The sequence below is a fragment of the Galeopterus variegatus genome, unplaced genomic scaffold (assembly GCF_000696425.1).
Source record: "Galeopterus variegatus unplaced genomic scaffold, G_variegatus-3.0.2 Scaffold4970, whole genome shotgun sequence".
Lineage (NCBI taxonomy): Eukaryota > Metazoa > Chordata > Mammalia > Dermoptera > Cynocephalidae > Galeopterus > Galeopterus variegatus.
Genome location: NW_007731081.1, coordinates 111,616 through 138,999, shown reverse-complemented (window position 1 = coordinate 138,999; position 27,384 = coordinate 111,616). Strand labels below are relative to the sequence as shown.

The 27,384-nt window shown below is 48.4% G+C and overlaps 1 protein-coding gene across 1 annotated transcript in view; it reads left to right on the top strand.

Annotated features, from left to right (window-relative positions):
• ADCK1 (aarF domain containing kinase 1) overlaps positions 1-27,384 on the top strand; it is a 68,665-nt gene that overhangs the window by 21,768 nt on the left and 19,513 nt on the right. The window contains exons 2-4 of the mRNA XM_008588691.1: positions 8,181-8,339; positions 18,391-18,549; positions 25,636-25,752. Of these exons, the coding sequence (XP_008586913.1) occupies positions 8,181-8,339; positions 18,391-18,549; positions 25,636-25,752 (435 nt within the window). The remainder of the gene's footprint in view (positions 1-8,180; positions 8,340-18,390; positions 18,550-25,635; positions 25,753-27,384) is intronic.

Sequence of the window (27,384 nt, the reverse complement as noted above, 5' to 3'; positions counted from 1 at the left end):
CATTCCCTGTGTCAACCAAGCTCAGATTCAGGGAGGAGGTGATAAGTCCTTATGTGGGTGGGCTTGCAGTGGAGGGTGCAGAGCTCAACCTGCCAGATTCTTGGGTCTGATCTGGTACCACCTCTCTCTTGGCCTCTGATGGGGTGTGAGCACTTAGCCTTCTGAGCATTGTGTGGCTCCAAAGGGCTCATTGCCTCTGTACTTTGATCACCCTGGGGATATCTGCACAGGCTGAGTCCTAGATGTGGGGGTCTCTGGCTTTGTTCTGCACTCGGTCCAAGATGTCTGGTCTCTTTTACCCCAGAGATCTCTGTTGCTGGCAGGGGCAGGGACATGGACATGTCACCCTGTGAGGCTGTAGGTGTTATTAAGATGGGGAACATTGAAAGATTAGATTTATGACAGCCAGCGGTGGATTATGAAGAATAATTTATCAAATGTCAGTGCCTGTAGCCTACAATTTACAGAAGGTATGCTTAAGCCGAGGAGATCTGATTGGACTGCCCCCTCCCCCACCACTATTGAATGACAGCTCTAATGGATGGCTTCCCAGGCTGGCCAGTCACACTGGCTGTTTATCTGTTTTTTATTAATCATTATTATCACAACATTTCCTTAGAGTCCCTCCACCCACAGCTCTTGAAGTGCCCAGCACCAAGAAGGCTCCCTCGGCCACCTTAAAGGAACTGTGTAGCTATTTCTGGGAGGTGTTTCAGCTCCCCTGGGTCAACTGGGAGGCCCAAAGTTGCTTCTCCATGAGAGGATAGGGAGAGTCTAACCTTAGCTCCACTTATTCATTAGGAAATGCTTACTGAGCACCAGTTCTGTGTCAGGCGCTTTAGGACAATGCTGAGCAAAAGCAGAAGTCTCTAGAGTAGAAGGGAGGAGGAGATTAAGCAATTAAAATGGAGGTTAAAGTGCAGCTGTGGCCATTGCTCTCAAGGAGGGCCCACGATCTCGGAGAATGTACCAGGGGAGGCTCTGCTGAGGAGGTGACAGTTGAGCTGTGATTTGCAGGATGAGTGAGGAATGGGAAACCTCCTGGATAGAGAGGATGGCTGTGTAGAGGCCCTGCGGGGGGTCACCAGGGAGTGTGCTGGTGGCTGAAAGAGGCCATCTGGTTGGAGCAGAGAGAGCTGGAGGGAGGGCAGAGGGAGGAGATGGCACAGGAGAGGTAGGCAGGTCACACCCTATGGATCGCGTTAAGGACTTTGGCCCTGGGAAGTGATTTAAGCAGAGAGAAGTGACATGATCTGCAGGTGTCTGGAAAACTCACCCTAGCTATCTGTGGAGGATGGGTTGGAGGAGATAGGAAAGCGGGTGGGTGGGCCACTTAGGACGCCCTTGCAGCCTCCAGGTAATTGAGGATCGTGGCTCCCACTCACTGACAGAACAGGACGGTGGTCATTATACCACTCTGTCCTCTTCCCTGGAGGCATCACGTGAGGGACCCACTACTCCTCCTGCAGTCATGGGGGGTCTACAATGGGCTGTATTCTTGACCCTTTATGTGTGTGGTTTCATACAGTAATCCTATGAGGTTGATATTAGAATAACCATTTTACAGATGAGGAAACTGAGGTACAGAGGGGTTATGTAACTTGCCCAAACTGGTGCACCCTGGAGCCAGGGTTTGAGCCTGGTCGGTCTGACCCAGAGCTTGCATTGGAATCACGATGCTATGCTGGCTTTCAGGCCTGATTGTCCTGCCTAGCTGTTCGGCATATCCTGGGGGGCACACCCACAGCCATCCTGGGTGTGGCTACCCCTGGCTTCTTCTCTACCTGTCAGCTGCTTGTCACCATCCCTTGGGAGGAAAGAAGCTTGGGCTGACCTGTGATGCCCTTGGCAGAGCCTGATGGACGACTACCTTGTGGCTGGAGGCTCTTTGGCAGTTGGTAAGAGCTGAGCATTGTGCCAGCCTCATGCAGGAACTTAGACAGGAGCACTGCTTTGTATTTTCTGGGGCTGACCCCTGTCACAACGGCCCCAGGTTCTGCTGCTAGCTCTTTGTTTTCCTCCCAGCTTGGCAGTAGCAATAGCTAATGGCTGTTCAGAACCGACAGTTTGATCCTTCAGAACCCCAGAAAGAACACAAACTCCATGAAAGACAAGGTCTGCGTGTCCTTGAGCTGTTATTGCTGTTATTATTTTTATTATAATAAATTGTTCTGAGTGGGAAGCTGAGGGTGGAGGCCTTCCCTTGAGGCAGAGCAGCTGTTGAGTGGGGCTGAAGCCCAGACTTGGGGTGGGGAGGGAGAGGCACTAGGTGGCTTGTCCTCTCCTCTGACCACCCAGGGTCTACATGGTCATATTCGAGAGTTCCTGCTCTTACTTTGCCACGTGTTCCCTTGAGGACTGGGAGAAGCAGCAGTGTGCAGGGGGTGCTGTCTCCAGCAGGTCCTGCTGAAATGCAGGTGTGCTCTTCAGAGAGGTGGTTGCCTTCTGTGGTCTCCTCGTGGCTGAGACTGTGTCTGTTTTGTTGGTGCATGTACCTGACATGGTTTCTGTCACATGACGGGCCTGCAGCGGGTATTTGTTGACTGGTTGGCTTGGAGTAAGGAATAGCAAATGGTTTCATTTCACGTATTAACTCTGGTCAGTTGGTAGTGGCTGCCTGGAGGACTGTGTTGAGAAAGATTCCAAGGCGTCATCTGGGCTCAGCAGAAATGCGTGCAGTGATTGATTAGTGATGTCTGGCATGGGTGTGCTTGGGATGTATTAGTTAGCTACTGCCACGTAACAAATTATCCTTCAAACATAGTGGTTTAAAGCAACACACATTTGTTGTCTGACAGTGTTTGTGGGTTAGGAGTTTGGGAGTGGCTTACTGGATGGTTCTGGCTGGGAGTCTTTCTGGGGCTGGAGGATCTGCTGGAGGATCAGGATGGCCCCCTATTGGCAGGAAGCCTTGGTTCCTTGCCATGTGGACTTCTCTGCAGGCTGCTTGAGAGTCTTCATGACACAGCAACTCACTCCCCCAGAGCAAGCGATCTGAGAGAGCTAGGAGGACATTGCAGTGCCTTTCATGATTCAGTCTTGGAAGTCATACACTGTTGCTTATTCAGTGTGCTGTTTCTTAGGAGTGGTCATTAATTCCAGCTCACACTCGAAGGAAGGGGAATAGGCCCTATCGCCCAAAGGGAAGAGTATTTAAAAATGTGTGAACTTATTGTAAAACCTCCACAGGGGAAATGAGAATGCATGGGCCACTTATTTGCTGTCACTGTCAGGTGTCACCTTAGAAGGTACAGGAATGACCCTGAAAAGGTGGGATAAAACCCAGACATGTTTAAGGGGGAGGAGCAATAATTGCAGCAAAATGGGGTATCAGCTGATAGGGCTGCTGTAAGATAGAGGGGTGCCTGGGGCAGATCCCTGGGGAGTGGTGCCAAGAGGAGCGGATGGGTTCCAAGCAGAGGCGTGTGAGAGGTAGTGGTGGGTTTTCTGCCCAAGGCAGACGTCAGAGTTTTGCAGAGTCCTAGCTAGCTAGAGCTATCTTGTCTGTCTTAGGCTGGGAGTTTGGAGGGGTGTGGGTAAGGTTCACTCTAGCCACTTCCACTAGCGCAGAGGGGGACTTGTCTCTCCCCGCTCAGGCACCAGTGGACGGCAGCTGGCAGCCTGTCAGGCATGGGGTGGGCCATCTCAAGACCTGAGAGCCAGATGTTGTTTGCTGCTGATGCCATGGCAACCTGCCTCAGGTGCCCTGGGCAGTCTCCCCAGCTCCTAAGTGGGAACTGCCTGGCCATGGCATCTAGGCTGGACTTACCTGCTTCAGGACAGGTTCCTGTCGGCATCTGGAGCCAGGCAGTTTGGGATTTGTGAAATGCATTATTGATATGGTAATGTAGTTTCTGAAAACAAAATCAGTCTGATGTGAATGAGTATGGGGACAACAGGATGGAATATTTGAAACTGGGCCATCTTGGAAAATCCAGGCCATCCCCCATCCTGTGATTGGTGAGCTAGTCACCATGCGGGGACCCGAGGCTGGCTAGGCTGCAGACTCCACAGGGGTTGGCTAAGACACTCCAAGTGAAACTGCCCCCTGGCCTCTCCAGAAGATCCTGATTTCCCATTGCCTTATTTTGGGCCGAATGAAGACCATAGCCAGTGCTTGTCTACTCAGTGTGGCATTTGGAAACATTGCCCAGCAACCTGGCTTTGTGGGAATCTGCTTGGCTGACTTTCTGGAGAATCACTCTGCCCTGTCGCTCAGGTATAATGTCATTTGGTCTCTCGATTCCCAGACCCCAGCTGAAGCCAGACTGCTAAAGACTCAACTGGCTCCAGTCTGACAAGCCCTTAGGGGATGACACATTTCTTCTTGCCCTCTGATGTTTTTGTGCTCATAAAAAGACAAACACCTCTCCCATTCCTTTACACACACACACACACACACACACGCACACGCACACGCACACGCACACACACACACACTGTGCTCATAAAAAGACAAACACCTCTCCCATTCCTTTACACACACACACACACACACACACATGCACACGCACACGCACACACACACACACAGAGAGAGAGAGAGAGAGAGAGAGAGAGAAACTAAACCATATAAAGCCGGAGAAACTTTTTTCCTGATTATTTTTCCTTTTCCAGACAGGGACATCGATATATTTGAATCATGGGCTGACAGTAATTAAAAAGCACATAACTAGTCATTTTAAAATGCACTTGTTTTACTTAATTGATTTTGCCGCCAGATCCAGAGGGAAGAAAAAGGAACAGGGAGAAAGAAAGCCTTAGAAAGGGAGACAAGTTCCTGTGAGTGACTGGAGGCAGCTGAGGGCCCTGCTTGAGTCTAATTGCTGCAAATGCTGCAGTTTGTTTCTGCTAATGGTTTTCTGCTGAAAGGGCTGGGGGATGAGGCCTGATTAGAGGGGGTTGGCGTTTGTTTCAGCTGCATGGGGGGTATAATTCTGTTCGTGGGACGGGGTCTTTTTTTCCTTACTATCTATCAGCATAAAGTACTTCCACTGAACACTTCGAATCAAGGTTCCATTTAGAGATACTTTATTCATATTTAATTACAGGCTGCAGCACCAATCTTTAATTACCTTTTTTATAAGCCAGCTAGGAACATCCACTAGCAATCAATTATTGCGTATGTATATGTGTGTGTGCCCGCACAAGCACAGGAGGGTGTGGGCGTGCGGCTTGCTTCCTGATGCAGAGGGAAAGCAGGGCTGTGGCACTGGGGTGGGGGGATTGGTGGGGGGGTCTGCTTGACAGGCTCCCTGGACCGAGTGAGTAGTGCGTCTTTGCTTCCCATGCCTCTCTCTGCTTTCACTGGTAAAATTGTCAATTTGGGCAAGTCCATACAGCTGGGCCTTGTTTAGGGTGCTGAGGTGGCAGCTGGGCTTGGGTGGTATCTTGGGGCCCCCTCGATCCCCTGGTGGGGGCAGGGAATTGTGGGAAGCCCCTTCCTGTCCCCTGGGGACATGGCTTCCTCTGGCCCTGGAGATGAGGATGTGCTTGCCTCTGCCTTTCCCTTCCCCCACCTCTCCGTGGGGTGCTCTGGCAGCTGTTGTTTCTTGCCTCACAGCCCTAGCGATGCCATGTCACTCTTCAGTTGCCATGACTCTGCAGTGCTCCTGCAGTGACACCGGTGTGAAGACTGGTTGTCCTTTGTAGAAACAGCAGAAATTCCTGGGAGCCAGGTAGAGGCTTGGGGTACGGAGCGAGGTCAGATGACCCCCAGGTCCCTTTGCAGCAGGAAGATTGGGCCATTCTAGCTGCCTGGGAGATGAGGGTCTGAGTTCACAGCTCTCTTCAGGAAACGTTCTCCTTCAGGAACTACCAGAGGGTTTCTGAAGGGGTTTGGTGTTGATCTCATTATGTAATGGCCGCGAGCAATGCTGAAGCTCCACCTTCCCTTCTTTTCCTGGACCCTGTCCCAGCAAGAGGGCAGGGAGGAGATGGAACTCACACTTACTGAGTGCCTTGGGGGGGGTGCTGGGCACCAGGCCCATGTTTCTTTCATTTATCCCAGCTGGGGCTTGAGAACACACTTTATCTGTCAGAGCCCCTTCAGTTGTGTGTGACAGAAAACTTAAACTGACATAAGCAAAAAAAGGAATTACAGGGTGGGTAGTCAGGCATGGCTAGATCAAGGGCCCAAACCTGCCCAGGATTCACTCCCTCTGTCTCTTGGCTCTGCTTTCTTCTTTGTTGCTACTCTGTGACCCTTGGTGGCTCCAGGCTTACATTTTTATGTTCAAATTCAACAGAAAGAAACTCTTCTCCTATAGTTGAAACAAAAGCAAAACAGTTGAGGCTGGTAGGGCCAGTTGGGTCACGTGTCCACTTCTGAGCCAATCAGCGTGGCCAGGGTACTCAGGGTTCTGGTTGGCTGGGCTGGGGTCTACACCCACCCTGGAGTAACAGGTGGAGTCTGCCTAGGTGAATCCCATGCATGATGTGTGGTTTTGCTGTTTTGCAAAGTTACACATTTGAGGTCTTTGGATTAGTAGGAGTGTGGGGGCAGCAAAGTCTAGCCACTTCAAAGGGAAGAAAGAGTTGATTCAGTTCTTCTGCAATGGAAAGAATAGCTGATTTAGTCATTCAACAATTCTTATATCTGGCACTGACTAGTTCCAGCCCTGTTCTAGGTGCAGGGGATTCAGCAGTGAACAGAACAGACAAACATCCCTGCCTGCTGGGAGCTGATGTTCCACTGGGGTTTATAGGGGTGATGGTCCTAGTGGTCTCCCATCCCAAGCCCAAGTCCAGGATAAAGGGTTCCTGTGCTGAGAGACTCAGGGTGATTGGGGTGGGTGATGTGGGAAGAATCTAGTCTTTAGGGAGCCTAGAACTCACCAAGGAGGGGAAAAGACAAGTGGGTTGTTGGGGAGGCAGGGAGTACTAGGCACTGGGAGGGGTACAAATGAAGATTTCATGAGGAGGAAGGGGACAGGGAAGCCGATCCCATGCTCATCTCTTGTGACAGAGAAGTGTAGTCCCCTCCCCATGTTGTCTGGGCCTTTGGCCTCTGCAGAATGTTGATAAATGGGATGGAGTTTAGTGAAAGCCACAAAAATGATGACAGGACTGGAGAGAGTGATTTATGAGACCAGATTAGCAAAATGATGGTGCAGCCCAGCAAACGGGGGGATGGGATGGTGGCTGTGGGTCTTGTGACTTCCAAAGTCCTAGTAGAGAAAAGGGGTTGAAGGGCAGGACAGAGTGGGAGGAAGGGGGCACAGACTGAGTAGGCCTCAAAGCATGAGAGCCTGGGAGGGTGGGGAGGGAGGGGACTAATCAGGTCCATACACATTTGTGCGTGTGTCTGTGTGAATTACTGGACTTTCCAGAATTGTGAGACCAAGCAGGGGCTTAAAGAATGGAGAAGATTAGGATTTCAGCCTTGGCCAATCTAGAGAAAGGCATTTGGAGGCCTTCCCATCAGGTAGAATATTCATATCTGGACCATGTAGGTATGACTACTCAAGCCAGAAAAAAGTTTTCCTTTGGGAAAATTGGTATGGAATTTCTGAGAGGGAAGGAGGGAAGGAAGACGGGAGGAGAAGATGGAAGAGTCAAGAGAATATTTTTTCACTTTGTAGAGAGCAAAAGTGAGGCCCAGAAGGGCCAGGGATTTGTCTAAGGCTACCTTTGGGTAGCACTGGAGATGAGGACCTGGGATCTCTGCCAGGGTGGCTGGGCCAGGAGTGGGTTCAGGGACCCATGATGAAGCTCCTGCTCAGCAGGAATAAGAGGTGGTTGTTGGGTTTGGAGTCTCTGGACCAGGGGTCTTTGGGCTCACTCAGTTGGTGGAAGTGAAACAGCTTCCATGCGATCCCTCTCTTGGGCTGCCCTGGGCCCACGTTCTGTTAACTTTTGCTTATGCACACGTGAGGCCCAGGAGGCACAGCGGTGGGTAATTGAATGGGTAGATGATGCACAGTTGTGAACGTTCTAGACAGCACTTCCTCGGCCTTTGATGGAGGTGCTTAGGGCACCGTGCACATGTATGAGGACACACCCTCCACATGCCTGGTGTGAATCCACGGCAGCAGGGGGCCCAGGCAAGGCTCTTCGTTGGCACACAACTGATGAAGCAGAGAACTGTTGAGGGGGCATTGGGCAGCCCTGGCTCTGGGCCCCTCTCACGGAATTGGATCATGTTCTCAATTGCTCTGTCTTCTCTCCACTCCCGACAGATCCATGATTTGTTCATGAGCTTTGATGACACCCCTCTGGGGGCGGCCTCCCTGGCCCAGGTCCACAAGGCAGTGCTGCGCGACGGGCGGATGGTGGCTGTGAAGGTCCAGCACCCAAAGGTGCAGGCTCAGAGCTCAAAGGACATTCTCCTGATGGAGGTGAGATCTTCCCCTTCTCCTTGCTTCATCCTCAGCCTACATTTCCCTGGGGTCCAAGCAGCCTCAGTGAAACTGGTTCAGGCTAGTGGGAGGAGCATCATCCTCTGAGCAGTGAGTGGGAGAGGAGAGACCATGATACAGGCAACATTGTGACAATCCTGCAACCACAGGACCCCATGGTGGGGCTGGTCAGTGCTTCTTGTTTTGTGCCTGGCAATTGCCTGTGATGGTCTTAGAACATGCAGAGCAGCTGCTGGGGCCAAGGGGACCTCGGGGGATGTTGTAGAAGTGACATGAACCAAAGGTGATTTCCATGGCAGCAGAAAAATTTACATTGTTGTTTGTTAATTTATAACAGAAGGGACCATGGTCAACCAAAGCATATGAAAATGACATACAGATCATGGCAAGTTTGCTTATCTCATATTTGTTTTCAATGAATGAACTCACCTGCCTGAAGATGGCCCTGGGAAAAGCCCCAGTGGAGACTGTGCTACTCACTTTTCTCACTCCATACCCAGAGCAAGGGAGAAAGAGGGTGAGCCGGCCACTGCATGGGGCGGCAGCCAGAGCCCCCCACAGGGAGGTCAGCAATCTGTTTAACCTGCCAGCATGTCCCTCTTCTTCCTTTTCTCTTTCCCTTTCCTTTGTTCCCTTTTCTCACTGGACTCTTAGTTTATTCCTTCAACTCACCTTAACTATACTTAATGCAAATATTGAGGGTCCCTTCTGCACCGTGCATGAGGTGGGCGCTGGGGACATGACAGTGAGTAGCTCTGTCTTCATCCTTGGGGAGCTCCTGTTTAGTGGGGGAGACAGGTATGTAAACAGATAGCCACAGTGTGGGGACATGAGCTCTGTCTAAGGGATGTTTGCAAAGTGCCCTGGAGCACTGTGCCTGGATGGATGGGGGTGTCAAGGGGGCTTCACCAAGGAGATGATGTTTGAGTGGGCTTAGAGTAACAGGGTGTGCTTAGAGAACTTCAGTTAGTTCAGACGGTCTGAGCTAGGAGTGGTTGGAGATGGGGCTGGGGAGGTAGGCGGGACAGACATGGAGGCCCTTGTATTCCAGGCTGAGGCGGAGAATGGTATACACAGTCAACACTCGATGCGTATCTGTGGATCTGATTTTCTCCTGTAGTCAGTGGGGAACCATTTAAGAATTTTAATCAGGGGACTGTCATGATCAGATGTGCATTAGAAACAAAAATCTTGGCAGTGTGGAGGATGTATCGGAAGGCAGAAAGACTGTAGCCAGGAGACTAATTGAGGGGCTGCTGCATTGGTCTGGGAGAGAAATAATGATGTGAAGCAAGACAGTGTAGTGGGAGTGGAGGAGAGGGACGACTTCCAGGAGTAGAATTGGCAGGACTTTGTGACCATCTTTACATGGGGAAGGGCAAGGACTGGTACGAATGAGGAGATGGAAGCATCTTAGGTTTCTGGTTTAAATGATTAAGTTCAGTGCCTTTGACCATATATATCAGTCAAGGTTCAGTTGGGAAAAAAGAAATTGCTCTAGGTATTTGAAACAGAGAAAATTTAAGATAGAAAATGGGGTTTACAAGGGATGGAATTGCTGAGAAGCCAAATGGGATGGTGAGATGGTCACCAACAGCAGAAGCCACTGCCGCCCTCAAGAGGGAGGGACAGAGAAGAGGTGGTTCTCTGCAGCCCAGGAGCTGGGGCCACCTGGTGGAAGCTGGAACTGTGGTGAGCTGGTCCATCAGGAGCTGGATCACAGCCGTAGGACTTGAGAGTTGGAGCCACAGCTGCTGCTGAGGCAGAGGGTTTTCCAGCTGCTCCTGTCTTCCAGTATTCCACCAGTATTGCCCATTGGCCAAGCCTTGCTGGGAGCAACTTGGCAAGGGAGCCTGGGAAATGTATGTTCTCCTGACAGTAAGGGGACTGGATGGATCTCAGAGCAGAGTGAAATGGGCGATGGAGCAACCGCATTGGGGAAATATTGCTGTTGGAAGTTTAGGATAAGGATATCCCCGTTGGTCTGGAGTTCAGGTTGGAATATAGATTCAGGACTATGAGCAAGGACACTCATGGTAGCTGAATCTGGGGGAGTAGTTGAGGTCACTTAGAGAAAGTTTGTTGAGTAAGATAAAAAGAGAGGGGAGGGCAAGGGAAGAACTGTGAGGAACGTCATCATCTGGGGAGTGAGCCCAAGAGGATAAGTCCACGAAGGGGATGAGGGACGCGTGATGAGAGAGACTGGAGAACTAGGGTTGAGCAAAGCTGCTACATCCAAAGCAAAAAATCTCAAGAAGAGAGCACCGTGTCAGTTGTCTAATGCTGCATAAAGAACCACCTCAAAACTTAGTGGCTTAAACGAGTCATGTGTTTTGCTCATGAATCTGCAGTTCAGCCAGCGCTTGGGAGAGACACTCACTTGTTTCATTCAGCACTAGTGGGGGTGGCTTGACTAAGCACTGGAGGACCCACTGCTGAGGTGGCTCACTCATGTGGCTAGCAAGTGGCTGCTGGCTGTTGTCTGGGAGCTCGGTTGGGGCTGTGGGCCAGGGCATTCGTTCCTCTCTATGTAGGCCTCTACCTGGCTCTCTGGGCTTCCTCACAGCATGGTGGCTTAGTTCTGAGAGTGAGTGTCCCAAAAGAATAAGGCTAAAAGTGCATCACAGTTTTATGACCTAGCCTTGCAAGTCCTATAGCATTACTTCTTCCTTACTCTATAGATTGAAGTGGTCACAAAGACCCCCTTAGTTTGGGGGTGGGGAAATAGACTGTACCTCTTAATGGGGGAGTGGCAAAGTTCTAGAAGCATATTAGAATGGGAGATATTGTTGCAGCCATTTTGGAAAATATAGTCTTCTGGAATTAATCAACGTTGTCAAATGGGAGATATTAGTAAAGCACTGAAAAGGGTATTTTGGATTTGGTGATTGAAAGTTGTTAGGAAAAGCATCTACTGTGGCGTGAGTGGGGTGAAAGAGATTTGGGACCCGGTGAAGTGGAGACAATGTAGAATATACTCTTTTCAAATGTTTAGCCGGGGACTGCTGGGGAGAGTTAGGGTAGTGGTTAGAGCAGAGAGATTTGGGCAGGCTTGTAGCTGATGGGAAGGGAGGTAGGGAATTGGAAGTTCATCAGAAAGAAGTAATTGCTAGATCAAATCCAGAAAGAGATTCCAGAGATTGGACACCAAGAACATAGGTGGAAGCATTAGCTTTTGATTGGTCTTTGTTTTGAGACCAGAAGGAGGCCGTAAGGCTGGGTACAGATGAGTGTGTGGGGCAGAGGGGACAGGGGGAGGGAAAGTGGGCAGTGGAGTGTGTTCCAGCCTGATAGCCTCTATTTTTTCTCTGCAGTAGGAGGCAAGACCATCTGCCGAGAATGAGGGGGTGGGAGGTGGCATTTGAGCCTCAAGGGGAGTGAAGGTTTGGAAGAGCTGCTGTATGCCAGGGCAAAGAGAGCTGGCCAGGACAAGGGAGCAGAGATGCTGAGTGGCACTGGGCATCCGCCTGGAAACCTGATTTTTCTGGAGCATCCATTGGTGGCTATGAAAAGGCCATAGATAGGAGTGAACTGTGAGTCTCAGAGGATCCCTAGATTTCCTGGTCCCCAGCATCTGCTCCTGAGTCAGGCAGGACCCTGCCTCTGCCTGGCTGTGCCATCAGGGCCTCCTTGGGCTGGGAGGATGGCTGTCCCCTTTTCTCTGTTCAGCCTCACTAGCTCCTTAAGTAATGGTGGCTGTGAGGTCAATAGCAATAATAGCAGTAATAAAGATTTGGTATCTTCTTTCCTGAGATAAGGATCAGATGCTTTTCTTGGGAAGCACAGTCTGGCAGGCCATGTGCAGAGTACAGAATGGCTCCTTGGCAGTGGCTGAGGCAGTGCTGGGGCTGGGATCATGGACAGACCAGAGACCCACGCTTACAACCATCAGGGGAGCAGCTGGACAGGAGGTCTGAGGCCACGACTGCCAGGGACCCATCAGCATTAGCAACAGCACCGGTGGCACTGCCTTCTCACTGGGCATGGACTCTGGTGGATAACCTATCTGGGTTACCTTCTCTATTATAAAACCAAGAAGAACCCAACTGGAAAGCTCATTTCAATTGATATTTGAAATAATTATTATTTTTTCTGACTACAGACCTAAATGGTGTCTTGGTTTTAGGAACAACAACCGCAGAAAGGTGCTCAGGCATGCTTGGCAGGAGAAGAATGATTTCTAGAGGACGTTAGGGCTCCCTTAGCCACCAGAAACAGGGACAGTGGGGAGACAGCTGCTCTTCTGCATAGCCTTCTGGGCTTCCTTTCATGCTAATTCCAGGTGTTGTGTGCCCTCATGCTTCTCACACTATTGCACCTCCCTCCCCTCCAGCCCTGTGATTGAGCACAGCCTGGTCTTGAGAGGAAGGCAATTTGATTAAAGTAATTCACACTAAAGAGAGAGTGACTGATAGACTTAACCTCTGGATATTTGCAATTTAAGAGGCAAGCTTGTAAATTGAAACACTTATCTGCTGTAAGGCAGAGAGGGATAGAGGTCTATGGGAGTGAAACTTTGGAGAGTGAAGAGGTGGGGACTACTGGTTGTATCAGTTAGGATGCTTTTGGCCGTAAGAATCAGAAAATCCTAAAGTGGTATAGATAGTAGTAACTCATATTATCTCACATGTGAAGATACCACACCTCATTGTAGTTTGTAAGCCCAGGTTTTTTCTAGCTTTACTCTGCCATCTCAGCTTCCTGGATTGTCCTCTAAAGCTAGTGCCCCTCATGGGCCCAAAACAGCTGCAGCAGTTCCTGGTGTTACAAGTAGGTGACATCTGGATGCCTAAGAGGGAGTTTTTCCCCCTCCTATTTCTTATCAAAAAGGAGTTCCTGCCTGGCTAGTTAGCTAAGTTGGTTAGAATGCAGCCTTATAACACCAAAGCCATGGGCTTGGATCGCTGTACCAGCCAGTTGCCCGCCCTGCCCCCTCCCCAAATTATTTAAGAAAAAAAAAAAAAAAAGAGTCCCCTAGTAGAATTCCCTGTATTTCTTTTTAGCCAGAAATAATGCCCATGCCTAAAGTGGTTTTGGCAAGAGAAATGAGACCACCTTGATAGGCTTAGACCATTTGCGATTCACCTTCATGAATGATGCACAAAATCGGGGATCTGTTGGCCAGGAAAGAGGGGGAGATTGCTGTTGGGTTGGCACCCAATAGCATGTACCTTGCTAGTGTTGTGTGTCTCCTGCGAACCTAGCACTCCTCTTGGGGCAGGGGGACAGTCTCTGGGACAGACTGTTGACTGATGACAGAGAAGTGGAGGCCGACTTTCAGTAAATGGTGTTTGATGGATCTGATGGTGTCGGTGACTTTGCACAAAAGGGAAAGGCACAGCTGAGGATGTTTTTCAGCTTTGTCATTATCACCTGATATTGTCCCTTTAATAGTTGGGGCAACTCTACTTCTAGATGCACGGCTGGTGATTCTTATTGATTTGAGTGGCTGTCCAAAGCCAGACTAATTGGGCCCAGAGATTGGAACAATGATTCAGCAGGAAGGGGTGAACTGATGAGGTCTAGTCCACCTGTCTGCTGGCTTTGCAGCAGTTCTTTTCTGCTCACAGTGGTGGGGAGCTTAGTGGGCCATATCTTGCAAAGCCAGACTAATTGGGCCCAGAGATTGGAACAATGATTCAGCAGGAAGGGGTGAACTGACGAGGTCTAGTCCACCTGTCTGCTGGCTTTGCAGCAGTTCTTTTCTGCTCACAGTGGTGGGGAGCTTAGTGGGCCATATCTTTCTGCTATTCTCAGTGCTGGAGAGCAGAGTAGGACTCACATGATCTGAGCCAGTGGTAAGACCATAATCCCCAGGTCCCAACCACCCCGTATCACTCCCAGTTACCTCCTAAGCTTCTGAAGTCGATGATGAGCAACCCCTTGCTCTATCACCCTCAAGGAATCTAACCATGGCCATCTACTATGCTCTCTGTGTACCATGAATGAGGTGCTCGGCTATGTTAGAGCAGAACTCTGGCCTGAGCACCAGAACCTGACCATAGCTTGATGTTATCCAGCCCATCGCAAGGGTCTCTAAAAATAAAGACCTGTGATAGTCATGTTTTTGACTTTTTTTTGAGCAGCATTTTCAGTGCATGCTGTCTGTCATCTTATTTCTTTTCTAAATGTGTTGCTTGAACAGTGGGTGGCTAGGTAATGTTTGTGTTGGCACAGAATCCAACAGCTGATTTTATTTTTTAAAATATATATAAAAAATAAATCCAGAGACATAGGCCATCCCATGGAAACTTCTCTTCACCCTATAATTCTGTTTTCCAGAAAATGTGCTCTTTAATGAGTTATTAGAACAAAGATAAACCCCATGAATGGCAAGCTACTTACATCACTCTAAATTGATTATCGATCCTTGCCGAACATTCATTTTTACCAGTTTGGATTGGTGCAGGTGTTCTATCCAGTGTGCTACTTTTCCATAGAACATTATTTCTTTTATGATATGTAATAACTCGATAACAGCAACTCACATTTCTGTTGCACTTTGCAGTTTACGAAGCTCTTTCCTATGCCTTATCATGAACTTCTTATTGTATTGTTTTGTATTGTATTGCACGAGGCAGAACTGCATAAAGAAAGAACAAGAGAAATGTGGGTCCAGATCCTGTTTTGACAATTACAAACAATGTGACCTTGAGAAGTGCTTTAACCTCCTGGAAACCGTTTCCTTCTCTGTAAAATGAGCAAGAAGAGAATTAATGAAATGTATGTATATAAATGCTTGTAACACTGTGCTTGGCATGTCATAGGTACTAAATAATAATTCCCATTTTTTTTTGCTATTATAAATAACAGTCACTTATTTTCAGACTTTCATATGACTCTCCTTTTCTGTGTGGACCACAACTGATTTTTCCTCCTGTGAGCCAATGACCCTTTTATTATTTTACCTTGAAGGAACAATGAATTGCTGAATATACCTTGATTGATTCATAACGTTTCAGATCAAGTAGAATTCTGACATTCTGAAACTGCGATTCCCCAAAATTCAGAGATAATCGCTTTTTCCTCCAAAAGCTCAGAAACAGAAAAACTCAATCCATTTGGATAACACAAATGTGAACACATGCGGGAACTTCAAAAGGTTTGTAGAAAAATGGAATTAAAAGATAATTTGAATCTTTCCACGAACATTTTGAATATAATTATCTCAGAGGAGAATACAAACCCTTGGAAATATTCATTTGTTTATTGATTCATTTATTCACTCATTCATTCAAGTGAGTATTCAGTAAACATCTGCTGAGTGTTGAGTATGTGGGAGATACTGGTGAAAACATTGGCTGTTGTGAGAATTTTATGGAGAAAATACATTTTGGGAGAAAAATCAAAAAGTCAGATTGATAACACATGTTTTTGGTTGATTACGCCTGTTGTCAAAAAGAAAAATCGAGATGAATCTACTTAGGGCAGGCTCTTAAGAAGGGAATTGAATAAAAACACAAGGTGAAACTTGGAAGTTTTATTTTACTCCTCACATTAGGAAAAGCCAAAAATGGCAGCAGCCCAAACCATTTGGACCAGATGACTCTTAACCTGACCCCCTCCCCACCTAGTGAATTTCAAGGGATTAGTGCATCCTGTGAATTACGTGCAAAATTATGTTGAGTAGGTACATTTTCTGGGCTTCATAGCTGGCATCAAGTTTTCAAATTGGTGACCTGTAAAGTGGATGGTGACCACCGCCCCTCCACCAAAGCTAAGAACCACTGACTTCCATTCAGACAGACCTTCTCATTTTAAAGGAACCAAGGGAGTGATCCATTACCCACAGAATGCTTTAGAAACCAGTTTTATGAGTACTGAAAAGTTTTTTGAGTTATGAATTAGTCTACTAATTAGTTATTAGCAGTTAATATTAATCAATAAAATCTATGACTGCTTTTATGATTAATAACATTAGGTATTAATAATAACCAATCGTGCTAGTGATGACTAATTATATAATTGATCATAACAAAAAAATCTTTAACGTGCTTTTCAGTGCTCTTTGGATATTAATGATAATTAAAAATTTCACAACTAACAATGACCATACAATAAATGATGAGGGATTAGTATTTGGCCAGAAGCTTTACCCCCAGCTATAGACCTCACCAGGCTGCAGGTAGCATCTTGTGTGTACCGACGGCTGGCCAGGGTAATCACCCGTAGGGTAATCAGTCAATATTGATTGAGTCTCATTGTGGCTCCTTGCCTTGTCCCTCCTGGGCAGGCCCTGTGGAATTTAGACTGGATAAAAATGCTATAGAGCTTTTCTTGCCTGAACTCAGAGCCCAGAGAGTGGAATTCAGGTGGCTTAGATGACGTGTGTGCCCTTGGCCCAGGCCTGAGTGAGTCGCTTCTGTTTCCCGCGTGCCTGCTCTGCCCCCACTTTGGTGGCAGCCAAGGGCCATCTCAGGACACTGTGACTGGATACGATGCTGGGTCTGGTACATGTGGTCCAGGCCTCTCTGCTGCCAACTCTCCCTTTCAGTTTTGTATGACCCAAACAGAAACAAAACATAACTAAATTGATTATCATAAGGTCGCAGGTCCAGCCCAGGCAAGACTAGACAAGACTGAAAAGAAATTAGACTACAGCCTAATGTAATTAAATAGGGTTTTGGTAGAAATTGAGTATAATAACCCTCTGTGATGATACTGTTAGAGTGGCATCTGGTACTTCACCCAGGACATAGAATTTAACAACAAAAGCTGTTAAGTAATGCCTTGTGGTTAATGGCCTTGCTTGAGATTTATATCTTTTGTATCCTATGTGCTTAACACAGTGCTCGACATGGTATCCTAGACCAGGGCAAAAAGAAGCATAAGACCAGGCTCTTAGTAGGGGTTCAGTAAGTCCTTCTGGGAAGGTTGGAAGGGGAAGGTCTTTTGATACCAGCTGGCCCACAGTTTTTAGTTCTTGCTCATTGCCATCTGCTGTGGCCAGGAGTGGAGATGGGTATTCTTGGAGAACTCGGACTGTAACCTATCTGAGAATTACTGATCAGTCAGTGGTTTTCCCCAGGCCTGGCTTTGAATGCCAATAGGAGGGCTTATAGGAGAGTAGGAGTGTTGCCTTCTGTATTTCCCTCCTGGGATTCTGGAACACCTGTCATGTCCCTGGTACACCCACTGCAGAACTGTCATCCATGAACTTGTGAGACCATCTCAAATCCAGGGCCCCAGGGGTCGGGAGGGGACTATGGTGTATTCTATACATGTCCCTGGGCTGTTGTTCTCTGCCCATGATGTTTAATGTCACATCATGAAACTGACACCTGAATGCCAGACAAGTCTCCTAAAACCCCCCTTTTTCATCATGTCATCACTGAAGAATCCACAGTGGGGCCAAATAGCTAAAAATCTGAGCTTTTAATCTGGCTGGTCAAATCCCTTATCTCTTGTTCCTCTTGTCTTGTCCAACCTTGCTTTCTTCTTCCAATTTATTTTTTTATCCTGAACTATTTTAGACATACAATAAGTATAGAAAATAGTATAGACATTTAAGTACCAACCACTCAGCTTAAGAAGTAAAAAAAAAATGACAGTCACAGTTGAGGCAATCCCTCAGCATGTTGTAAACAAGACTGTGAAGAACAAATCTGGGGGCAGCAGTTTAGCAGAATGCTTAGGAGCAAGGGTTTTAAAGTTGGGGAGACCTAAGTGCAATTCTGGCTCTGTACTTCCTCGATAGGCAAATTTGGGAAAATCATATAACCTTGCAGAGCCTCGACTTCCTCATCTGTAAAATGGGGATGACAAGATGTACCTTCCAGAGTGGTTGCAAGGATCACATGGAGCAGTGAGTGAAGTGCTTAGCCCAGTGCCATGGATGGAGCTATGGTTACTGCTGGCGGCTGTTGGGCTGTCGTTGCCTTGGACTTGGTGCAGACTACAGAGATGGGCCCCAGCAGAGCCGTTTCCCTGCCCACCCTTACTCCAGAAGAGATCCAGGCATGAGGGTAGGAAATGTACCTCCCTTGGTAGGTGCCGTGAGCCAATTAATAGGGTGCTTGGTGGATTTCAGGTACTTGTCCTGGCTGTGAAGCAGCTGTTCCCAGAGTTTGAATTTATGTGGCTGGTGGATGAAGCCAAGAAGAACCTGCCTTTGGAGCTGGATTTCCTCAATGAAGGGAGGAATGCTGAGAAAGTGGCCCAAATGCTCAAGCACTTTGACTTCTTAAAGGTAGGAGGGGCAGGACAATGGGCAGATGTGATCTGGGGAAGAGTGCAGGTGGAGGGAGCATTGGTCTCTGCCGTGATCCATCTACCTTTCAGGACATGAGTTGGGACATCACCTTCCTTAGTCTTCTTACTGAGGATGAATGGTTTGTCACTAGTGATGCACATTAAAGCTTTTGGAGGCAATTTACAAAGAGAGACCAAGTGTGATTGTTGACCTGTCAATCAATTAAGCAGATGTTTATTGAATAATCTACAATTGTAAGACACTGAACACTACCCAAGGGCCTATATGCCATGGTCTCTGCCTCCATGAAGCATGGGATGATGATGCTGGTGATGATGGTAGCTAACACTATTGTACCCTGGCATTGTTCCAAAGACATGTATATTGCATTAGTTCATTAAATAACATGGTTAGCTCTGCTATAACATAACATATGTGTTCCTAGAAATCACCACAGTATGCTAAATTGCACAACAGAAACCACAGGGATTATGGGGAACATGGGGTTTTTAGACCCCATTTTGGAACTAATAAAAACAGTAACATAGTTTTACACATGTTAAAGGGCTAAGAAATACATAAGATCACAATACACATGGCACTTTACCTTGAAATCTGCTTGTGGCAGTGGCATAAGAAGGGTTGCTGCTTGTGGTTATTATGAGGTGGTAGATGGAGGGTCATCTGAAATGGGATGGAAAGTTGTAACACTAGATGTGTGACTCACCCACACATGCTGATATTTGAGGTGTGTGTGTGTGCCATACTTCCCTTGGGGCACGGTTCAGCTGGATGCAGTTTTGTGTGTTTTTCACAGGTGATAGTGCACATAAGCAATTGCAAAATTTGCTTTATAATCAAACTGTTCCCTAATATATCAATCACATTGAACAAATTTGTGTTTTCAGAACGAGTATTATAGCAGAACTGCCTGTATATAATAGAAGACTCTTAACATGGGCATCAGTGCCAAACAATACAAAGTCAGAGCTGTAAGTGCCCCGTGAGGGATACCACTCCTAAGTGCTCTGAGAGTTCAGAAAAAGGGACTCTGTGATCCGTCAGGTCAGGAAAGGCTCTGCTGGAGAGGTGGCACTGGAGCTGGTCTTTGAGACTCTTCTGATGTTCTCCATGCACTGGAGCTGGTCTTTGAGACTGTTCTGATGTTCTCCACGGGGGACACAGGGGTTGCAATGAGAGAGATGCATGCAAACACCACTGTTCTTCCAACACATTTTGTCCTTAGTGGAGTTTGTACTCATTTGTCCAGGAGTACCCCTTCAGGGCAATGATACAGGGGTTGGAGGGACACTCTGTTAGTTTACACAGAGAGCTTGGCTTTCAAATCTAGAAGAGATCAGCTGTTCTCTCTTCCCGGAGGAGGCCTGGCGAGTGCAGGAGGGAGTCACAGAGCCCTTGGGCGCTCCATGTGCTAGTTGCAGAGCAAACAGTCATGTAGCCCTCTTCTTGGGAAGGGTGGCTCAGAAGGTTGAATGGGAAGGGCTCTATTGTCTGTACTAAAGTGTTCATGGGGCTCTTGAAGACATCATGAGAAACAGAGGTAGTGTTTGTACTTCTCCTGTACTCCTGTTGCTGTGCTAGGAGCTGGGGCTTGGCCTCTGCCCTGGAAAACTCCATATCTAGTGGGGGAACAAACACACAAATGTGTCTATAGTACAGGTGGCTTAGTGCCACGACAGACACTTGCCTACCTTTCTGTGCATTCCCAAGAGGAAGTACTTAATTCCACCTAGGATAAAGATCTCAGAGAGGGCTTCCAAGAGTGTTCACTGTACACAGGGGTAGGCAGTATTTATCGACTTTTTCTCCTGTGCCAGGCGTGACGTTGAATCCCTCCAACAGCCATCATCCCATTTTACAGATGACAGTTTTTAAGTAGAAGAGCTAGGGCTAGAACTCAGATTTTCTGACACCAAGTCTGGTGTTCATCTCAGGATATTCTATTGCCTTTTACCCAGCAGGGGTGCTCCTTAGAGCCAGAGCTACGAGTCAGACAAACAACCATTTTGTCTACTGTTTCCATGGAAACAGCAAAATCGTCCCCTGACTGGGGCCAGCTAGCAACTGCCAGACCAAGACACATAATAATAATAATAACACAAATTTTTGAAATGAGGACACCAAATGGATAAATAATTAATGTACCGATTTGACCCACTGCTTCTAAAACTTGCACACCATTCCTAAGACAATGGTGAATTAAGGCTCCTGAGTAATTAATTTTGCCTAAACACATAACAAGTGGGAAGTGAATTTTGCGCTGTGAACCCAGTTCAGCTCTTAAAACTGGAGATGGATTGCTTTTGCACACTGGCACCCCATCACAACATCTGTGCGTAATTAAGCCTCAGCAAAGAGTTTACCTCTCAGTGTGTGCTGCATCTTCCAGTGCTTATGTGGGTTTAATAACCTCAGCCCTATGCTGTAAATCTCTGAGCCTCAGACAAGTGTTGAATGCAAATACGGTGTCAGGGAGACTGGGAGAAGGTGAGGGGCAGCCAGCCCGAACAGTGAAGATCAGGGAATTAGTGGATTTCGCATCAGAGTGTGTGTGCTGGGGGGAGGGGACGGCTGGGGACAAGGTAGCAGGGGAGAAACCTTATCACTGCAGCAGTTAGGACTGGAAGAGACGAGAGAGTGTTTGTGTGTGGAGGTGGAAATGGGCACGGGTCATCTCTTGAGCAGGGCCACTCCAGGGTTTCTTAGTGAGAGATATGGAGCTTGAAACTCTCAAGAAATTGTGGACAAACCCTAATGGGATGTGCGTGCTTTTGGGGAAATGTCATAGCTTCCTAAGAATCTCAGAGATTAAGGACCACTGATGTATAACGATGAATACTTAACATTCTTCGCTTGCATACGCTGTGCTAGATACTTTTAAAAGTGCTTTATATGTATTTAGTCTTTAATCCTTGTAACAGCCTGTCTTAGTCCATTTTCTGTTGCCATAACTGAATACCTGAGACTGGATAATTTCTAAAGAAACAAAATTTATTTCTTACAGTTCTGGAGGCTGGGAAGTCCAACGTTGAGGGGCTGCATCTGGTGAGGGCCTTCTTGTTGGTGGGGACTCTCTGAAGAGTCCCGAGGTGGTGCAGGGTGTCACATGGCAAGGGGCTCATGAGTAAATTTATTTCTTACAGTTCTGGAGGCTGGGAAGTCCAACGTTGAGGGGCTGCATCTGGTGACGGCCTTCTTGTTGGTGGGGACTCTCTGAAGAGTCCCGAGGTGGTGCAGGGTGTCACATGGCAAGGGGCTCATGAGCGGTGGTAAAACTGGCTCTTATGACATATCCACTCTCCTGAGAACTAGCCCATTCTCTCTGTAACCCAATAATCCACAAATGGATTAATCCATTCATGAGGGCAGAGCTCTCATGACCCAATCACTTCCCAAAAGTTCCCTCTCAACACTACTGCATCGGGGACCAAGTTCCCAATACGTGAACTTTGGGGGGCACATTCAAACCATAGCACAGCCCTACAAGGGAGTTGCCATTATTAGTCCCATGTCATCAATGGGGAGACTGAGGTCCAGAGAGACCAAATCATTTGCCCAAGGTTACACTGCTTACCAGTAAAGGGCACAGGCAGGCTTTGAATGGAGGCCATCTAGTTCCAGGTCCTGCATGTTAAACCACTGTGCCGTTCTGCTTTCATAATAATTTATGGGGAAGATCTGAATTATAGTGAGCATAACTCTCAGCCCTGGTGTGTCCCAGAACCCCCCGTGAAACTCTATGTGGCTGTCAAAATGGCAGCTGATGTTTGTCCAGCAGCTGCTAAGTGTCTGGGACTGTGTCGAGCACAGTTCTCTGCTCGTGCTGGTGGGAAGTGGGGGTGTTGCTTCCACTGTAACTGCTACCACTATTTTACAGTGATGGGGACACTGGCACTCAAACTTACGCATAGTCACACAGCTTGTAGATGGCAGAGCTGGGTCTCCAGCCAAGCAGTCTGACCCTGGGTCTGTACTGTGCTCTGCTGGGCTTGGGCTCCCAGAGGACTGCAGAGCTGGGGGATGGGCACTGGCCTGGACCAGTCAGCGGCTGCCTCGCAGGCACATTGTCCAAAGCACGGGAACAGAGTGGAAGCACAGGGTCAGCCAGGCTGTGAGGCTGAGGCCCAGGGTCCTGGGCTGGAACTTCCATAGTCTGTGCCCTCCTTCTTGGGGTCAGCAGTGGCTCAGTGTGGGAGGCGGGCGGAGCCTACAAGAGTGGGGCCTCTGTTCTGTGGCAAAGAGGTCAACCATGGACCCGGGGTCCTCATGGCTAGGATGTGACTTTGCCTGTGGGGGTAGCAGGTATCCTGACCATGAGCCTCCCAGAGTTTTGTTTTGTTTGGGGTGGGTGTGGTTCTGTAAAATTCGCCTCTTTCATTTTTCCCTTCCGTGATGGAAGAAGTGGAGGAAGGGGCAGTGTTGAGCATGGTGTGAAGCATGGTGGTGAAATTCTACCCAAGCCCTCTGGAAGGTGGGAACACATGGTGATTTAGGGGCAGGTCCCTTGTCTTAACTGAGTCATTTCATGTTGCATCTGCTGAGGGACACCTGCTCTCCTCCTCGAGCTCCCATGACAAGTGCCTCTATTTCCCAGGTTTGACATTTTGGTCATTTCAGATCTAAGCAGTGGAAGTTGAAGCAAGGGCCACATTCTTTGTATTTGGGGAGAGACTAGGGGGAGGTGGAGCAGGGGACGCCAGCACACCCCTGACCGTGATTCACAAGCCCAGAGACTCTCCAGCATTTGGGTTCCTCTTTCCATCTGTGGCTCTTTCCTGGCTGTTTTCCAAGTTGCCCCCAGCAGGCCCATCTTGGGGTTTGACTTCCTTTCTCCAGAGCCTGAGGGGCCCACTGCCAAGCTCAGCTTTCCAAATGAACCTGAGTGAAGAACTTAACTCCAAAATATGAATTCTCTTTCATTTGGAAACCATGAAAAACAACAACAACAAAACAAACTTGCACTCTTTTTTTTTTTTTCCTGACCGGTAAGGGGGTCATAACCCTTGGCATGGTGTCGTCTGCCCCAGGCTCAGCCAGTGAGCGCACTGGCCATCCCTATATGGGATCCGAACCTGCGGCCTCGGTGCTATCAGCGCCGCACTCTCCCCAGTGAGACACGGGGCTGGCCTGCACTCATTTTTTTTAAAAAGATACTTTTGAAAAATGTCAAGCAAGTCTACATTTTAAGTAAATTTAAGTCAATTTTCAAAGTAACAGAGCGTCACTGATTTCTCTGTTGGCCCAGATTTTCAAATGGCAACACTGCAGGGCAGTAGCAAACCAATCTAACACTTTGAGTTCGGTTGGGAACCTTCGTTCTGACCAGAGTGTTTCACTTGTGTGTACAGCCCCATGTATTCTCAGAGCGCCTTACTGAGATTGGGCAAAAACAATTCTCCCTTCCAGTGGGGAAGATTGAGGCGTGAAGCAGTTTAGTGGCTGGTCTAAGACACAACAGGGCAGAATTGGGAACAGGCAATAGGTCTCTTTTTTTTGTTTGTTTGTTTGTCTTTTTCCGTGTCCAGCAATGGATCGCAACCCTCAGTGTCGCCCCCGTACTGGACCGGGACCGGCAACGGGATCGCAACCCTTGGTGTTGCTCCCGCGCCTCGCTCAGCCAGTGAGCGGGAACCGGTCCGTATGTGGGATCCGAACCCTCAGCGGGAGCGCCTCTGCGCTTCCCAAGCGGCACACTACAGCAGTGCGCCACCGGGCCGGCCCCGGCAATAGGTTTCTTGACTTGAGGGCTACAATCTTATTGCTAGATGAATTTGAGGGGTTAGGGAGAGGGAAGATCTCATTTTCTGAAGCATTTGAATGAGCTGACCTTGCTTCTTGATTTGCAATAGGAAATAAACCCATCAAAATTTAGGGGGAATGTGACATACTGAAAGGCCAGTAATTCTTCCCTCCTGGCTGTGGTGGCACTGATGGGTCACTCACTCATGTGGCAGCCTGGAAGCCCTGGGTGCAGTCCTGTCTCTTGCCTGCTCCTGGGGAAATCTGTTCACTTTTTGTCTTTTGGGTGTTCTCCGAGTCAAAGGGGGTTAGAGAACGTATCAGTTATTAATGCATTTATCCGTGTGGGTAACTGAAAGCCCCCTGTAGAGTGTCTTAACTAAAAAGGATTTATTTTCCTCACATAGCAAGAAGATTTGCAGCAGTTGCCTGCTGACATTGTTTTAGTGGTTTGACAGTGTCAGGGCTGGAGTCTCTGTGATTTTCTTGGATTTTTCTTCATGGTTGCAAGATGGCTGTTGCAGCACCAGGAATCCCATTCACTTTCAAGGCAAGAAGAGATGAGAAAGAAGAGTAACAATGTACAAACATCCCTTTTTATCAGGCAAACCCCAGAATCCTCTAGCAGACTCCCACTTAAGTTTCATAAATCAGAACTGTGTCACAGGACCATACCTACTATGAGGCAGGCAAGGAAAAGTGTTTAGTGTTTTTGTCTCTGGGGAAGAGGAAGATTGGGAGTAGATGTTGGTTTAAGATCCAGCATTGTCTGCCACAGGGGCCTTGTAGGAAATTGGCATGAAAAATAAAATTTATCATCTGGTACAAATTTATTTATTCACTCAATACATATAACACACCCATTACACAGGTGAACAAACTGAGGCAGAGGGTTAAGATTCATGCGAGGAGCCTGAAATGGTCCTGGTGGTGGGATGGGGAGAGGGAGATCGCTTTTAACACCAATGCCCAGGTTTGAGGCATTTCACACATTTTCATCCCAATTCCCAATTTTAGGTTTGGTTCTTTACTGTCTGGAAGGCATTGAGGAGTGTAGAGGAAGCCATTCTCTGGTCCCCAAACAGGAGGGGGTCTCTAGAGGAGTGGGCCAGGGCCTGCCTGGCAGAGGCGGAGCAGCCTGAATTTCTCTCTTGGCCTGGCCCTCTCCTCTGCCTCCCCTCGTCCCTGCTGTGGTCCCTCTCGGGCCTCTCCTGTTGTAGGCAGTAGCGTTTGCTATCCTCTGACTTGCTGAGCCTCATTGTGGTTCATATCCCTGACTCCCAACCTCCTTGGACTGTTCTGACCTTCACTTTCCTATTGCAGATCCCACGAATCTACTGGGAGCTGTCCACCAAGCGGGTCCTTCTGATGGAGTTTGTGGATGGTGGGCAGGTCAATGACAGAGACTACATGGAGAGGAACAAGATCGACGTCAATGAGGTGAGGTCGAGAGCTCAGGGCTGCTTTGCGAGGGGATATGGGCTTGGTTGGGGCTGCCCAGCAAGGGCTGATGTGTCTAGGTGAGGCCTTGGAGTCTGGCCCGTCTTTAAATGGGGTGCATTGTCCGAAGATGTATAAACTCTGAGCAAGAAAGATCCTTGCAGGTCAACTAGTCCAACCCTATACACGCCTGAGCGGGACATGCTGAACCCCTCCCTGTGCAGCTCCCACCTGCACAAGCCATTACCTGTCTTTCTTCCTGAACTATCTGAGCCCCACACAGCTGAGTGTCCACAGAGCACAGTGGTGTGAAGTCAATGGGACCTAATGCTTCTGCCTCTGTGGGGCCTGTTCACAGTCTCCTCCTTCTACCTGCCCTCCCCTCTCCCTGCCACTACCCAGATCTCAAGGTATCAGGCAAAAAGAGGACAGCAGTAGCCAACTGTATCAGCTTCAAAGAGAAGGGAATAAAATGGGTGTCTCCCACCACCCGTCCCCCTGGTCTCAGAAAGCTGGCCAGTGGTGGTGGGGCCTGTACCCCATTTTCTGCTTCTTGGTCACCACAGGGTCCCACAGGAAGGGGTGAAGTTGTACTTTTCAACACCTATCAATTTTATAGTCCCTGCTGTGTGCTAGGTGTGGGGGTTCAGAGGGAATGAAACGCAATCCTCAGAGACCAGCATTGGAGTCAGACACACAACTAAATCCTACAGCCGTATCTTGGGCAGCAAGAGGGGTATGGGCGAGACCCTGGAGAACCATGAGGAATAGGCTTGCACCTCTGCCACGGGTGGGCTTCCCCAGCCGAGCGAGTAGGAACTTGCTGAGGAGCAGCATTGCAAGGAAGGGGAAGGGAACAGGTGAAGTTTGGCAGGGTTGGAGCGGGGTTCCCTGGCATGTGGGGAGATAAGATGGACGGGCAGATGGTGCAGGTCATTGGTTTGGTCCTGGAGATACTGGGGAGCCATTGAAGGGTTTTGAGGAGTGCAGTGATGTGATCTGCCACTCCAGTTGGTGGGAGGGAGGAATGGAAGGGACCAGACCCAGTGGAGGTGATCTTTCCTGCTCCCCTCTTGCCAGGCAGCACCCCAAGATGAGCATGTGGTCCCAGTGGTGAGATGGCCTGGAGCAAAAGGCACACCTTGGCTCAGCAGATGAGCCTGGTGGAACGGTTGGGGGTGTGGTGGCTGCACAGGCTCCTGGAAGCTGTGTGGCCTCTGTAAATGGGATGAGGATAGTGCCTGCCTCTGAGAGGGTGAGGACTGCGTGAGTTAGTGCACAGGCAGTGCTTAGTGCACACAGTGCCTGGGGTGTCGTTAGCACCCCGGAATGGTAGCCAGATTGTGGTCGTGGTTTTCATTATTATCTTTGGGCCCTGTCCTTTCCTCCTTTGTCTCCTTTTACCATTAGCATTTACTGAATGCCTAACTCCCTGCATCAGGCCCTTTTCTCCGTAGTAAACTTATGAGGGAGGTCTTATTGTTTCCATTTTGCAGATGAGGAATCAGAGACTCAGAGAGGGAAGGTAACTTGGTGAAGGTCACACAGCGAGTAGAACTGGGGTTGGGACCTGGGTTTCTCTGATTCCCCTCTCCTCTAGGCCGCAGAAGCAGGGGCTGCATCAGAGCTCAC